Source organism: Passer domesticus, chromosome 5 (genome assembly GCF_036417665.1).
Source record: "Passer domesticus isolate bPasDom1 chromosome 5, bPasDom1.hap1, whole genome shotgun sequence".
Lineage (NCBI taxonomy): Eukaryota > Metazoa > Chordata > Aves > Passeriformes > Passeridae > Passer > Passer domesticus.
The window spans coordinates 76,559,368-76,575,552 of NC_087478.1; the positions used below are offsets into that span (position 1 = coordinate 76,559,368).

Below are 16,185 nucleotides of genomic sequence, written 5' to 3' on the forward strand. Positions count from 1 at the left end.
ATAGTCCCTCATGTTAGGAACAAAAGCATTCTGCTGCCTTTCCTTTGGCACATGCTCTCTTTAGAAACCTGGAAGGTCAGGGCTGGTTGTAGCCTTTTTGTCCACCAGTTACAACACCTGCACAGAAAACAGGTTTGTTTCTTATTTTCCTACTACTCTGCTTGGTTTTAGCTTACCAATACATGACCATGGTCTGTTTAATTTATGACAAAGATCTATTAGTACAAATTATGCTAATAAGGCTGGTCAAGCAAATTAAAGGTGCAGAAACAGGGAGTGAATACATCAGGTTCATTCTGTGCAGTAAAAGTCACATCTTCTGATAGGCATTGAAGCACCACGACACAAGACTTCCAAGCTGTTTTGCCCCAGCCCAAATCATCCAAATCAGGATTATTTTTTCTTTTTCATTAGTATTTCCTTAAGAATACATGCCCCGACCTGGCTGACTTTACCTGGATAGGCCAGTGTGATGTCTGTGACCCTTATTTCTTCATCTCTTTTAAATGGCTGAGCTGCAAAGGAACATGATGTCCTCTGCAAAACCAGAACTCTGCACAGGGCTTGCCTTACGATTTAAACCATCCTCCTCTGTTCTACCAAATAAGCAATCTGTGCCTGAAGTCTCTCCTAACAATGCTGTGTGTGTGTGTGCAAACAGGTACGAGTGTGCACACAGCCACCCCTGTTTGTATCCCAGCATCTACAAAAGCCTAAAGTATGTTATTTCAGGGCTGTCCCTGGATTCTGTTCCTGTCAGGCAAGACTGAAGTACTGCTGTTCAGTAGTGCCTGTGAAAGCAGACAGCATGCCAGCAGCATTTCTCAAACCATCTCTTCCACTCTTCCCCAAATATAGCTTAGGTGTTTCCACCTCCTGTCTTGCTGTGTGTGTGCCTTTTTTCACATTCCCCTATAACCATCCCTCCCCTTGCTGAATAATGCCAGTTTCCTGTCACAAAACATTAACGACCCCTAGGCAATGAGATGGAGGAATATTTCCCATACAGTTTTCCAATAAAATCATAAATGTGTCAAATCTGAATGCTCACGTCCTTAGAGTTCACTCTGGAGTCTTCCCCCAACACACAGGGAAAATGTGGCAATGTTGAATGACACTCCAAAGTCACCTCTAAGTGCTTGCAAGAGAGCTGTGAATAGCAGCTCTGGTTTAGGAGAAGTCTGTGAACAGTTTCTAATCCTGGTGAGTCTGTTTGCATCCCTTTACATTCCTAAGGCTATCTGTGAACAGAAGAGACTGGAAATACACCTTTCAGCTCATCTGAAGCAGAGATTCTCTTTCACATTTCTTTTTTCCTCACTTCATGAAATCCTTGCTACAGAGCAGGTCTTGCTGATCTGAAAAGGCAAAATGAGAGTGGCTCTACACTAGTTGTAGAGTACTTGTACTATGAGTCAAATCTACTGGCATGCTTGTCTAAAACCTGACTGTTCGTGATGCCTCCTGGATCCTCTGCACCCACAGTGACTGGACAGGGTTTCACCCATTACAGAAATAACTTCATGGACCTGGACAGAGGTTACTGAAAGTAATTTTATTACCCTTAACCAGGTTATTTACTGATGAATGTAATAGAAAGCACACAGAGAGTACCGCAGACTCAAGGCTGTAGGTTTGCAAATACTAATTGTGGATAAAGAAGGGCAAGAGAGGGTATTTCTGGAGAAATTAAGAAAACCTGCATGGAGTCTAACAGGAAAGGCCCTGCCTGTCAGCTCTCACATCTACAGCACCTACACCCCTAGCAAATCTGCAATAAGCCCTAGCTTTCTTCCAAAGAACCTAAAGGGCACCAACAATTCCAAGCAAGTTCCTTTAACCTCCGTTTTCCTCAGAAATTGCTTCTGAGAGATTAACCCTACATTCAGGTTACACAAAGGACACTGAGGTGCTGGAGCAAGTCCAAAGAAGGGCAGTGAAGCTGGTGAAGGGTCTGGAGCTAAAGTCATGTGAGAAATGGCTGAGAGAGCTGGGGGTGTTTAGCCTGGAGAGGAGGAGGCTCAGGAGAGACCTTATCACTCCCTAAATTCCCTGACAGGAGGCTGTAGTGGGATGGGGATCAGGCTCTTCTCCCAGGAAAACAGCGACTCCACAAGGGGAAATGACCTCAAGCTGCTCCAGGGGAGCTTTAGGTCGGATATTACAAAAAATTCCTTCACTTCAAGAGTAGTTAAGCATTGGCACAGGCTGCCCAGGGAAGCGTGGAACTCCCAAATACAAGCAGACATGGCTCTTAGTGCAGTGCTTTAGGGGGCATGGTGCTTTTCAGTCAAAGGCTGGACTTCATGATCTTGGAGAACATTTCCAACCTTAATGATTCTGTTTGTAATCAGGCGAGCTAAAACCAGGGACGCTATCCACACGGCAGCCAAAACTAGACACAATTACCTCAGTCAATTTGGGAAAAAAAAAAAAAAAGAAATTGCCAAGCCACCCTGGATAACGAAAGCAGAGGAAGACTCAGAGACGCCCCTCGGGGAGAAGAACACCAGCTACGGGAGGGGTTGCGAAGGGCTCCGCAGAGGGAGCAGCCAGGCGGCAGCGGGGCGCGGCCGGGTGGGCAGGGAGCGGCGGGGGCAGCGCTGCCGAGGGACCGCCGGGCCGGCACGCAGGGACGGACGGTTCCCGATTCCCGGTTCCCGGTTCCCGGTTCCCGGTTCCCGGCACACCGGGGACCCGCGCCCGCCGCCCCGGCGCCTCCCGCGCGTGCGCGGCGCGGCCGGGGGGCGGGGCCGCGCGGGGGCCGCTCCCGCCCCGCTCCCGCCCGTCCGCGGGAGCGCGCGGCCGCCGGCGGCGCGGGTGCGCGTGCCCGTGCGCGCGGGGCGGCGAGGCGCGCGCCCGCAATCCCCGCGCCGCTGCCGCCGGAGCGCCGGCGGGCGGGCGGGCGGGCGGCGGGGCCCGCGCCGGCGGCCGGGGCATGGAGAGCCTGCTGGAGAACCCGGTGCGCGCCGTGCTCTACCTGAAGGAGCTCACCGCCATCGTGCAGAACCAGCAGAGCCTCATCCATACCCAGCGCCAGCGCATCGACGAGCTGGAGCGGCGGCTGGACGAGCTGAGCACCGAGAACCGCAGCCTCCGCGGGCAGCAGCAGCAGCAGCAGCAGCAGCCGGCCCCCGCCGAGCCGCCGGCGGCCCCCGCCGAGCCGCCCCAGGGTCCCCCTCCCGAGCAGCCCTCGGCGCCGCCGGGCCAGTCCGAGCCGCTTCAGCACCACCAACAGCTCCCGGCTCAGCCGCCGCCGCCCGCGGGCAGAGCGGCACCGGCGGGGCCCGGCGGCGGCGGGCGGGCTGCCGGCCACCAGCACCCCGCGGCGCAGCCCCACCAGCACCCCGCCGAGAAGGACGGCAGGGACAAGGGCTGCTGTGCCGCGCTGCTCCAGCACAAGCCCCCCCAGGCCATCGGCAAAGGCGTCCTGAGCCGGAGAGCGGAGTAAGTGCAAAGGGGAGAGGGGGCGGGCAGGGGCGGCGGAGGGGAGCGGGCGGGTTACGGCTCCCTCCGGGCCCGCATCCAGCCGGGAACTGGGTTATACCCCCCTGCAGCCCCGCAAGGAGGGAGAGGCAGTGTGTGGGTGGGTGGGGAATCCCTCCCTCGATGCGTTCTCGGGGAGAGCAGGCAGAGTGCAAAGAGGAGCCAGGATGCTGCTTCCAAGACGCGTCAGCCTCGCGCTTCACTGCGCTCATTCCCGTGCAGAAGTGTCTGTAGCCCCTTTGGAGCCCCTCGGGCAGCTCACACACGGCATCGTGCCCTCATTGTCTGTCACAAATAAATAAGTCCGTGATCGACGAGGAGTGCGGCTTAGCCCCGGCTCGGAGAAGCCTCGCAAAGCACAGCAGCGCTGTGGTCGCTTCTGCTTGCCTTAAGTTGCTGGTATCTGTGTAAAAAACCCCATCCTCGCTGGAGTGAGCTGGGGTTTTCCTGCCCTCGCTGATGTAAGGGGTGCATTATATTGCACGTGATGGATACAGATGCTGTACTTAGGCTTGACATTTAGGGTGCCTATCGCCCTCGCGTGTGGGTTTTTTTTTTCTTTCTTCTTTTTTTTTTTGGTGGTTTATCTTTTTGTTGGGTTTTTTCGAGCTTTTTTTTGGTGCGTGGGCATCTGACACTGACCCAGCTCTCCAAAAGGACAAAGTATTTTTTGCTGGTCTCTCGTCTTCAGTGAAGAAAGCTTGACTACTAGCGCTGGATACTGAAATGTATTGGGTGTGCATGAATGTATAGTAAACAAGGATGAGCATTCCAGCACTATAGGTGGAAAGGGCTACTACTGAAGAGCAACATTCTCTTGGATTATGTATTCAGTATATGCCACCAGTTCACCAGCTGGTAATTACAGCTGCAGTCAGTATTGTAATTCCCTTTGTTTCGGCACTTGGAAAGCAGGGGGATGTTTTCTGGTTGAAAGCCAGAGTTAGTAAAGTTAGAAGGAGAAGGAGCATAGTTTCTGCTGTGGCTCCTTCTAGATAGGAAAGAAACTAACATAAGTAGTAAAACTAGATCAAATGTCTTTCCTGGAGTTGTCTCTATTGTCTTTGTTGTAGTGATGTCAAAACAATTGAAGTGCACAACACACAAAGTACATATGAAGCACACAAGCCCAAAACGTCTTCCTTTTCTCTTTTGACAATTTAAATAAAGGGACCCTTCTCTCTCGTGTTTGTTTTGAACACACAAGCAGAGCTACAATGTCGAGCTGGATTTTCCACTGGTGTAAGTAGAGTTACACCACTCCATAACAGCTCAGCATCTATCATGTGATTGTATGAAAATCAGTGAAGGTGTTGCTGTTGAAAGAAAGGCTATTAAAGGAATAGGTATGGTCAAGGCATGCTTGAATCCCAAAAAGCAGATGCTTGCTTCTAAAATACTGCATTGTAAGACTCAATTTTTCAATCACAACTTAGAGGAAGTGAGTGGGCTCCTCGGAGTATTATTGCAGGTAGTAAGCCTTTGCAGGATCTGGCTCTTATTCATCATGAAATAGCTGGAGTTTAAAAAAAGAAGTGGGGCCAGATCCTGAACCCGTGCCAATTGGTGTAAATCCAGAACAGCATAGTTTGAATCCCTCAAGTCAAACCACTAAGAAACCCAAATAAAAATGCATAATCAACCTCACTGTGTTTTAAGGAGTGACTCCCTGCAGTGAAGGCTCTGTAAGAAACATCATCTCGGCAAGGGCTTTCCTTGCTTCTGCACAGAGTTTCTAACATACGTCATTACACAGACTGAAGAATCAATTTCTCTGCATAAGACTAAATACTTCCTCCTTATCCTGCTCCTTTTGCAGTGGGGTTTGACTGGGGGCAGAATTGTAGGGTTTTTTCCTTCATGCCAAAATGCACAAAGAGAAATGCATTAAGAACACAGCTGATTGCTGGTGTATCATATGATGGTCTTTCTGTTTCAGAGAGATAGATAGAAGGTCGGATGGAGCCTTTTTTTTGTGGAAAGTCAGGGCTGCTGCTGGGGATAACAGAGCAATCCCTGCAGCGTTCTTCGCTCAGGAAGATTAAAATAGACTGCTTCTGTTTCCTTCTATAGCTTAGGCAAAGCAAAGTCTTTGTATAGAAAAGCAAATATGAGAGATGCCAAACAGTCTACATTTCTCACTTCTGCAGGTTCTTTTTTCCCCCCACTGATTATATACACTGAGTTTCATACTCTCTCGTCTCTGACTGTTAGAGGGAAATCAAAGAGCCTGCAGAATGTAACTTAAAGGCAGCTTGGATGGAGGGTGATGAGTCTTTCACCTCTAATTGACAGGATGCCCAATATACCTTATGATTCAGCTCACCAACCTCTGAGTTGTATTTTTGCTCTTGTGTGACAGCAGGGGACATATATGTTAACTCCAGGTATCTGCTCTCTCTTCCTTCCTCCACCCTATGTCCAAACATGTTTTTTCCCTGTTATAAAGTCTGAAATTCAATGTTAATTATTTTTTTCTTTTCTTAGCCAAGAGTAGAGGACTGACTGCTCACTACAGAAAATGGCCACTCTAAACAGAACAAAAAAGATATTTTAGCATGTTGGGATACAGTGGCTAAAAGCAGGGGTTAAAGCAGCACCCAGGCAGTGCCCTGCTGTCTCTGCCCAGTGATGGAATTTCCTTTGCCTTCACAAAACAGGAGGTTCTGGCAATGTGTTTAAGTGTGGACTTGTGCTGGTCCTTCTCACCACAGACACAGCCCACAGATTTTGCTCATTTTGAGTCAGGTTTGAGGTTTTTTTGCAGTCCAGCTTACCTCAGACTCTGGATAGAAGTGAAGACCTGAGCTTTTAGACACATGTGACTATTCACGTCAGCTGGAACAGTCTTCTGCAAGGGATGTCTTCTGCAACAGAAGCATCTCTCTTATTTTAAGGAAAACTTAAATCTTATTTTTGCTGCTAGTTTTTGTAAAAACTGACAACTTTTCTTTCTTAAAAGCTTTAAAAAACCAAAAAAACCCACCAAATCTGAGCAAAACCTACATCTTAAAAGGGAACAAAACCAAGATTATCTCTGGAAATGGAAGGATTCCTGACCTATGCAGAGGCCCCTAATTGTTGCTGCATGTCTTTGTGTGGGAAAGGTGGTACTCAGCTTCCCTATGAAAGGAGAGGAGGAAAAGGAGAGAGATTTTTGCAGAGATTTTCAGCAAGAATTAGGCTGATTATTATTCCGTGGCATCTGTCTCTTTCTACCTTAGGAGGCTATTGCATAAGCACCTCACAGTTTTAAAAACAAAAAAATAAGGTCATTCGTCATGGAATGTTTTACTTCAAAAATACAGGTTGCCAAATTAGCATAGCTCAGATCACCCTTACCAGGCAGCCTCCTGTCTTCAGGGACCATCCCCAAGTGTTGGCAAATTCTGCAAATGTAAATTTTCCATCCCTTCTTTATTGGAATACAACCTTCCTTGGCAATCCCCAGTATCCTTCATTGAGTATCAGGGAAATGCCACAGGGTTGAATTTAGCAGATTAAGTCTAAATGATCCAAATCCTGCTGGTTTTTATCAGAGAAACTCTCAGTAGGAGCTGTCTATGGAAGGACTTCTGTTCTGAGCCCAGGCATTAGCAGGAAAACTCACTCTGATAAATACAATTAGAATAATAGCTAATAATCCTTTATAGTGCCTTCCATCAAAAGACATGGCTGCAATTCACAAACATTCTGTATTAAAGTGGCATTAAAGTCTTCTTTTAACCATGTCATCAACAGTGAAAAGAAGACATAGAAACAGTCTTTGTCTAGCATGACATAATGGATCTAAGTATTGTCTTTAAATTGTTAGCCTGTGTTTGAGCTACAAGATAACTCCTCACTCAAAACCAACTCCATGAACTGTTAGAAGAATTTTTCTAAAGTCACATTTTCCCATAGGTCTTAATGCTTATTTTGGATTTGCATTAGACTGAAATCTATATTATTTTACTTCGTACTGAATTAGGATAGAGTTTTTTATCTTGGTAAAGAGGCAAGTTTTAAAAGATGATGTTAAAGTCACTTATTGCTCTTGTGTTCTGAGACTGTTTGCTGGTTTTTTGTTAATTTCAAAAGCTCAATTATGTAACTTTAAAATGAAGATATTGCATATGCAGAGGTGCTGTTTTCCATAATTTTTCTTTTTAACTATGCGTTGATGTTCTATTCTATGGATTATCTCCAGGGTAAAGACATTAGAAAAAAATCCTACTGATTTCAATAAGAGCTAACAACAACTGTAAATATTATGGTTTACCATTAACATATTTTGCTATATTTGCGCATTGCACCAGCACAAAAAAAACCTGCAGCAATTAAAAAAGAAGATCAGAACAATTCCAAATGTCTTGTGCACCCCAGATATCCATTGTTTTTTTTTACGTTGGGCACACAAGGAATGCTACTTTTGCCCTCTTCTTTCAGTGTCTAAGATTTCCTCCAGCATATTTCAGGGTTTAACTCCCTTGAGCTTTCACACACCAGAAATAGTTGCATTGGTGCTGCCCTGGGTTCTGCAAATCCCTGCTAGCAATGTACTGTCTCAGCATCAGAAGTTATTTGGAGTAGAGTGCTGTAAGCAGGTTTCAAATGACAGAGGTCTGCATTGGCACAGCTTCACAGATGCTGAAGTCCTGCTTAGATGATTTTGGCATAAAGAGCACACTGAGAGGAAAAGAGAAAGTAGACTCTCCTTTGACTACATCTAATTTAGAGTTATATCCACACTGCTTCCATTGCAATCAGCTAAGACGTACTTTATAACATATAACATATACTTGCAATCAGCTAAGGCATACTTTATAACTTCCATTGCAATCAGCTAAGACATACTTTATAACATATACTTTATAACCTGCACTGTACCTACAGCAGGGCCTGTAAAATCCTGGGCAGAGGAGTATGGAGTTACTGATTCACGACAATACTTAAGAAATAATAGATGAAGTGGGAGATGGAAAAGGACTTCGTTTAGGAAGGGTTCAGGATGAAGTTCTGGCTATAAAATTGCTGAGTAAGGACAGCACAAGGACTTCCACAGGGATAAGACTTCAGTAGGATGCTGTATAAAGTCCCAGCCAGAGAATACGGTGTCAGGATTGAAATTTCTCTTGTGGGAAATCTTCCTGGTGGGATGGGATCATCAGGAAGCAATATCAAGGAAGGAATTTTTATGAAAAAATTTCTAGCAGTGCTTTGGACGGACACCTCTTCTCTATCTGTGTCCTGAGCCCAGTTAGAGCAGTACCTGGAATAGCCAAGACCTGTACTCATCATTGAGCAAGAGGAGCTGGGGGCTGAAAACAACAGCAAAGAGCTGAAATTTAAAATACTTAAATAAGAAGGGACACAAATGCATTATTTTGTGGGTTTTGGTTTTTTTGGGTTTTTATTTTTATTTTTTTTTAATGAGATGGTGATATTTTTCTGTCACTCAGCTGTATGTTCTGTTGCAACCAGAACTTCTGTGGAGGCAAGGGTACCTTTCTTCCATATGCTTTGTATCAACCCATTTGCTGTCACTTCCCAGGCAGATCCAAGTTAAGGCTCTGTGGGAAGACTTTAGGACCAGTGGACTCACATGGCAACACTGTTAGCATTCAAAATAATACCCCCATGGCTGCTTGGAAAAGTATTAAGGGGAAAATGTCCCAGCTAAGTAGGTGTTACAATGCCCTTGAGGATTTCTGCCAGGGCCTCAGTGCCAGGTGACTCTTGGGCTGGCTGCCCCACTCTTGGCAGCAGCTGGCACTTCCACATCTTTCATTAAATGGTGTGCACAGGAACACACAGTTCAGGCATGGTTCACACAGTTTATGCATGCAGCAGGTGGCTACTTATATGAGATAGACTGTACACATTCCCACCAATGCCATATTTGAAATTATTTACAATTGTAGTCTGAATAAATCAGAGAAATCTCACCTCAGGATGCTCATCTAGTCCTTAGATGGTGCCAGAATAGAGCCTGTCAGCCAGAATTTGGGTCTTCTCTTAATTATGGCATCTACTTACTCATTAAAAAAATAATTAATAAGATAAAATAATATGCACTTCTGCAAGCAAAAATATCTCTACACAAATATATAAATTAGACTGTAGAAATTTCTCAGCTATATTTTTTCCCTTTGCCTTGGAATGCAGGTTGAAACAAGAAAAAAGAGCTATTGCCTGTCTTTCATAATCTTTCTGTACATAGGGTTTATTCATCTTCTGCTTTCATGTTATTTTTCCTAAAAATGCCATTTTCGGTTGCTTGTTTTCTTCATTCTTTCCTAGTTCAACAGTGGTTTATTTCCCTTTTTCAGTCTCAGTTATGAAACCTTTTGTTTTTCTCCCTTAGGAAAATGTTATAGAAAGCCAGAAATAATTCTCTGTTTAAGAGATGGAAAATATTTTATTTGCTTTAGAATTACTTGTAGCCTGTGCTTGTTACTTGGTCCACATTCCATGGAACCACATAAAAGCAAATAAGAAAAAAAATAAAATAATTTATAAAGACAGAGTCTGAAATGTGACTTTTTCTTTTGTCCTGATTTCTAAACATTATATGTATATATTCCTTTCTTTTTACCTCAAAGAGGTGTACCCTGAAACTGGTATTATCTTGTATTCATCAATTCTGGAATATGTAATTTCATTTCGTTAAGCCCTAGGTGAGAAAATTACAGTCTTGACTGTTGGATTTGTTCTGCCCAATGGCTCTATTTAAGATCTCAATTCAAGCATTGGACTAGCAGTCCTAAAATCAAACTTTAATGCTTCCTAAATTTATTTTTAACAGACTTGTGATGCTAGACTGACCCTTTCATCTCTATGTATTTTAAGATCTGTGACAAAGCAGTTGGAGATCTATTGTTGTAGGCAGGTAAATCAGGAACAATCCTTTTTCTAATTCCAGCATAGGAAGCAGCCTAAAGCTCCTGTCCTTTCTTGCAATGTGTACTGCAAGGCAATAGGTATATTTGCACATAAAAAGAATGTATTTGCATGAGCATTTGTCCACAGAAGTATCTCAGAGCCAAGCTGAAACAGCACCTAGTTTCTGTGCTTTTTACATGCAGAAAAGCAAATAATTTGCTGGAGGAAATCAGTGCATCTTTACTGATGTCAGTACAGGCATGACAATTTGCATCACCTGAGGATCTGTGCCAGGTTTTGTGTATCTGTCCTCACACAGGAATCCACATCCCTCCACTGGTGTAAATGAGTGCTGATAATAGCAGGGGATAGCAATGCATAGAGATAATAGTGAACAATGAGAAAACCATTAAGTAGCATTCTCATTCTTCCTGTAATAGGTTTGTGATGTTCTCTTACAGTATTTTAATATAAGGTGGTAGGAGTTTTGTTGCTTCAGGGTTATAAAGATATATTTGCTCTTTAGATAATGATTTTTTTTTCTTTTCTCTGTGCTGTGTTTGCATAGCCTGCTTCTCACACAGGTATTATTGCATTATTTTATGCTCATTGCTCAGCTCTTATTTTCATATGGTCTGAAGTTGCACTTCCTGAGAGAGACAGACGTGGATCAATATCTTCTATGATTAGTCACATCTAAGAGAGAACATTTTGATGAAATTGAAGTGATTTTAAATATAAAATTAAATCTTATCCTTCCTGCCCTCTTCTAGCTGAAAACAAGGGGATCTGTGATCTGCAGAACTAATGGAGCTTGGTTTCCAGAAGATTTATGTCACAGTTACATTTTCTGATGTGAGTTCTGATCTAAGCTTCTCCCGGTGTTGAGGCTTTTATAACATCTCACTCCAACATGGAGACTTCTCTGTGGAGAAATGGCTTCAGTTCACTCAACAGCCTTTTCCTCATAGGAGAACCTACAAAGTTCTCTCTGTTACACCCTGCCAGCTACTTTTATGGAACTTGCTAGAGGTTAGTATCTCTGAAATCACTGTAACTGACTCAAACTTACTTGAAACTCTCTGTGGGATTTGCAGTTACAAAGCAGAAACCAACACAGACACATACACACACAGAGAAAGAGAGACACACACGCATAGGAGGAAAAAAGGAAAATATTGTATGGTCACAGAAATCACATTTTGCTTAGGAGCCCAGGGAATAAAGACCAAGTCCTAGATCAATGAATCAATGTACATCAGGTGGCTGAACAGTCCTCTCCAAATCTGTGACCCTGTCTTGGAACTGGTGTTCTAATAGCTGCTTAAAAGTCTTGGAATATTAAAGTTAATGAAGAATTGGGGAATTACTGTAGGAATTCAGGGGACACACAGCAGAGGTTTGCCACTGGCAAATGGAGTCTGTTGCTCCTGCTGGCTTTCCATATGAAGTTGGTGGATCATCTTGCTCCCCCTGCCAACATTTGCATGGGCAGGGGCTGCTGCTGAGGAAGTTACTCCTTAAGAGTTTATATTTGCTGAAGCTCACTAAAGCATCTATGTCATTCTCAAGAGAAGTAGGAAATCGACATTGAAATTACTGTAGATCTTAAGGAGGCTTGGGATATTCTTCAGGTTTTGCTGAACTTTGGATGTTCCTTCAAATTCTGACCTTTCTATTAAAATTCAGGACATTGCTGTCAATCTGTTTGCCATGTTGGTTTCTAGGCACTCCTCTGAAGTGGTTCACATACCCTGCTCCAGTGTGAGAATTGCTCTTGCACTGTTTCTTCTTCACCCTCAATATCCAGCATCTTGGTATTGCAGTGCCTGGGTGGACCCTGTCTCCATGGAGCATCCTTCAATCTGCCTCCTGGAGCAGTGTTGTTTGGCCTTAAGGCCAACAGAATTTTTAAGTGATAGCATTTTTGAAAAGAGAGGGTATTTCTCCATATTTATAGAGATAATTTCCTCTCTTTTTACCTCAGTTAAGAAACCATGCTCAGCCCTATTTTTTTTTTTCCCCCTTGTGAGGAATCTTGATTCTGCCTCTTTTGGGCAGTTCAGCTCTTCAGTCAGTTCAGAGTTCTCACAGATGTCCTTTTCTTTAATTTGCTGGTTTTTAATTTGCAAATTCATTCCCTGTAAGGCACGAGTAAATTGCCTGTGTCTGCCTAGGTACTCACATGGCCCCCTTCACCACAGCAGCTGAGTATCTGGATTTGTCCTGATGTCCAGGGACACTGGAAAACTAACCTTCACCTGAACTAGCAGGGAATCTGAGGAATCTCCCACTTTTGCTCAGAGGATTCACTGATTCCCATGCCAAAGACCTCCCTTCAAGTTATTTTCTTCTATAATGTTCTGTGCTAATAAATCTATGTCCAGTCAAACTTCTGAAGTAGATAGAATACATGGCTCAATAATCCATGCTATTTTACAATCTATGTAGGTCTAAGAGCCACATTCTGTCACCACTTAAATGCAAATCTGCTTGGCTGAATTCACTTAACTAGGTGGCTTCAAATAGGAAGAGACATGAGATAACATCATACACATCTTCTGATGTTCCAGATGTTCTTGAGCTGACTTCTGTCCCACCACTGGAACTAGTTAGAGTTAGTTCTGCATACTGTCAGATTCTCTGCGTACTTTCCATGACGTTAATTTGGGATGGCACAGCCAACTGCTGTAAAGCCTCTCCCAAGAATTCTTTATTACTGTGATCCCCATGTTAGCTTCAGGAACATCCAGTGCTGTTTGCTTGTTTCTGTTGAGAAAGGAGTGAGTTTCTCCTTTTTGTTAAACTGAATACAGAGATATTTTCTTCACTAGACATGCTCTGACTGGAACTATTATACCACCTTTATCACCTCATTTACCATGGTCCTACACAGCCATGTGTGCAAGCTGATAGGGAATACCAGATTGTATCCTCATTGGAAGAAAAGTGTTAGCAAAAAGTTTAAATCTCAGATATTTAAAGGTATTTATCCTCCCAAAAATGGAACAAAGAATCTACTAGTTTTTAAGGCAGGGATCAGACTTCTGCCAAACTCTTTGCTTTCAGCAAGTTATTTTAGAGGCAGGCAGAAGAAAGGAAGTGCTGTGGCAGGGGAGGAGAAGAAGAGGATGAGAGGCATCTACAGTGTGTCTCTACTTTCTGCTAAGGGCAACCCTCAGGCTGGTTTTAAGTCTATATTAACTCAGTCTTCAAATCCCAAGGCTGGAAGCGTGGCTAGAGCGCTGCCTCAGGAGTACACCCCGGCAGTGTGCACATCTGCATGCTCCCTGAAGCTCTGCAGCACTCAGAGATAGGATGTGCCATAATTTGGGCTTCAGCAGAGGTTATCTGTGCAGGAGGCTGTGAGGTGATGGAAGAGTGGGCAGCAGTGGGGAGGACTCCCAAGGGTAAGGGGAGAAGACCCAGTGAAACTGTAGAATGCAGAGGGGCCAGGAACCCCAGCAGAGGCTCCTGTGAAGTTTTTGAATGTGTGGTTCATTTACATGTGCAGCTGTAATGATGCTGGGGGAGGGAAGGAATGACAGGGGTTTATGTTCTATTTTTATGAAGCCTCTCGCTCAGGAGAAATTAATAATAAACAGCAAACACTAAACATTATCCTTAACAGGTACCAACTGGTTGAAGCCCAGTAGGCCACTCCTAGGCATAAGGAAGGAGCCCACTGCTGCATGCCCAGAGTTTCTGTGACCAGCTCTCATCACTGTGGGGTGAGAGGTTTATCAGATCTCATAAAGCAATGCAGTTTAACCTGGCTGGACAATGCTTGCGAGATCTCCAAGACATACCCAGAGTGCTAAGAGAGGACAGTGGAGTATGTCTGCAGATAGCATGATTTTTGGGATGTCTCTGCCTGCCATTAATGCCTCTGTTTTTCAGGTTAAATGTTGGGGGTCCCCTCACAGGATACACACACACATACACACAGAACCAAGGTGTTTTCCAGAGTAAATTCGTCATCACACACCTCTCACTGTTTTGTCTCATTGGCAACAGGCCTCCTTCTGCATTGTCTTCATCTTGTGAACCTGTTTTCTTTTGTGTGATGTAGGTTTGAGATGCTGACAAATTCTCACTAAGCAATTTACATCCTGCTGCCTCAAGCACAAATAGTAATATAAAATAAAAGGAATCAAAGCCCATGAATTTGCTGCAGCTCTTTACAAGGCTTCATTGCAGTCTGCTATGGCCAACTCTCAGATCTAACACCAGAAACACTTGCATTTAAGAGATGAGAACAAATGCACATTAATGTTACATTTTAAAGTGCTTTAGGAAGCAATGCACTTACTCACATGTGGAATATTGCTAGTAAATGTCCCTACCAATATCTAAAAGTGCATCAAGTAGCAAGCATGTAAGTTCTAGTATACCTCTAACCATGGCAAGATCTTGTGGCAGGATGAATAATAGAAATACCATGAAAATCTAAGTAATAATAATAATAATGTCTCTTTTGCATTACTGTCTAGCAGTAGACCCTTCAGTCCTTACAAATGCAGGTCTCATTTGACAGGAGGGAATGAAGACATGGAAAATGTTTTGCTAAAGTTCACCCAAGCAGTCAAAGCTGAGAGTAAAACCCGTGTCCCAGGGCTCTGATCTGTCAAGTAAGCACAGTGCCTTGAAAAAAAGAGACAAACGGGACAAGAAGCGTTAAATGTTATGAGGTCACTTCTATGGCATAAATAATATTGCTCTAAATCATGAAGTCTGATTTACTCCCTGGACAGCTTGATAACAGAAATAATTTTGGCCAATTAAAGATCTGTAATTTGGCCAAAATTCCTTAACAGACATTCATGATTGGTGTCATTATGAACACTAGAAAGAATGAGCAGTGGAGGCTGGAAACAAAACTGAATATTGACTTTGAGGAGGAACTGAGACACGTGGTTTGAGGTTGGCAGAGCTGTGAATGTGTATTATGTGCAAGTCCAGCAAGGCTTCTTGCAGCAATGAACCATGTATGAGTTGCACAGAATGATGAGGGATAGAGAGAAAAAGTAAGTTAAGACTCTGTTGTCTGCTGCTTCAGTCTGCTTTGATGGCAGAAAACTTAACAAGTACATGGAAGACACCAGAAATATTCCTCTCATGGAAGCCAAAGGAAAAGCCTCTTACAGAAGCAAACACTGCATGCAGCCCGGGGAAGCAAAAAGTAATTATCACACACAGAAGTGCATGTCAGTGAGTCGACAGAGTATCTTCTTCAAAAACACTGCCTAGCAAGACACAGTTTCTCTTCCCACTGCTGTATTTGCCCTGCCCCTGTTCTCCTGTTAAGTATGGAGCCATAGAGGGGTCTGCAGCCTTGTCCCCTCATCACCTGGCACAATCACAGCAGAACATGCAGTCATCAAGTCACACAGACAAAGTCTTGTGCTGTCAGATCTTTCCTCCCTCACCCGAGAAGAGCTCTTGTATGATGGATATGTCTGGCTTAATTGGATTCTGGGCTGAATTTTAATGTCCAGTAATAAGAAGAGCATTTGTGTTTGCTCATCCGTCCTGGTTGTTGTACAGGATTTGAAGGTAACAAGTTTCATTAGCTTATCCTGATTAGCTTTTACCCAGGGATATCACTTTGAAATGGATCCTCCATCCTGCCTGGTTTCCCACTCTGTTCTGGGGCAGACCCAGTGGTTCCCAGACCCGAGTGCCCTGTGGCACACTCTGGTGCATGGATGAGAGCAGGAACACCGAGGGAATTCTCACAGAACTGGTACCACAGTCAGTGGGTGTATTCAGTGTAGACCTAGGCTGCAGAGGTGGCAAGGGAGGTCTGCAATGAGGGCAAGCATGCCTTCAGGA

General features: G+C 44.2%; 1 protein-coding gene across 4 annotated transcripts in view; it reads left to right on the forward strand.

Annotated features, from left to right (window-relative positions):
* Positions 1-2,843: 2,843 nt before the first annotated feature.
* IQSEC3 (IQ motif and Sec7 domain ArfGEF 3) overlaps positions 2,844-16,185 on the forward strand; it is a 98,458-nt gene continuing 85,116 nt past the window's right edge. For 2 of the 4 annotated variants that reach the window (XM_064421188.1, XM_064421187.1), the window contains exon 1: positions 2,844-3,447. In XM_064421188.1, coding sequence (XP_064277258.1) covers positions 2,939-3,447 — 509 coding nt within the window. In that variant the 5' untranslated portion in view covers positions 2,844-2,938. The remainder of the gene's footprint in view (positions 3,448-16,185) is intronic. The other 2 variants (XM_064421185.1, XM_064421189.1) reach the window with 1 other exon arrangement.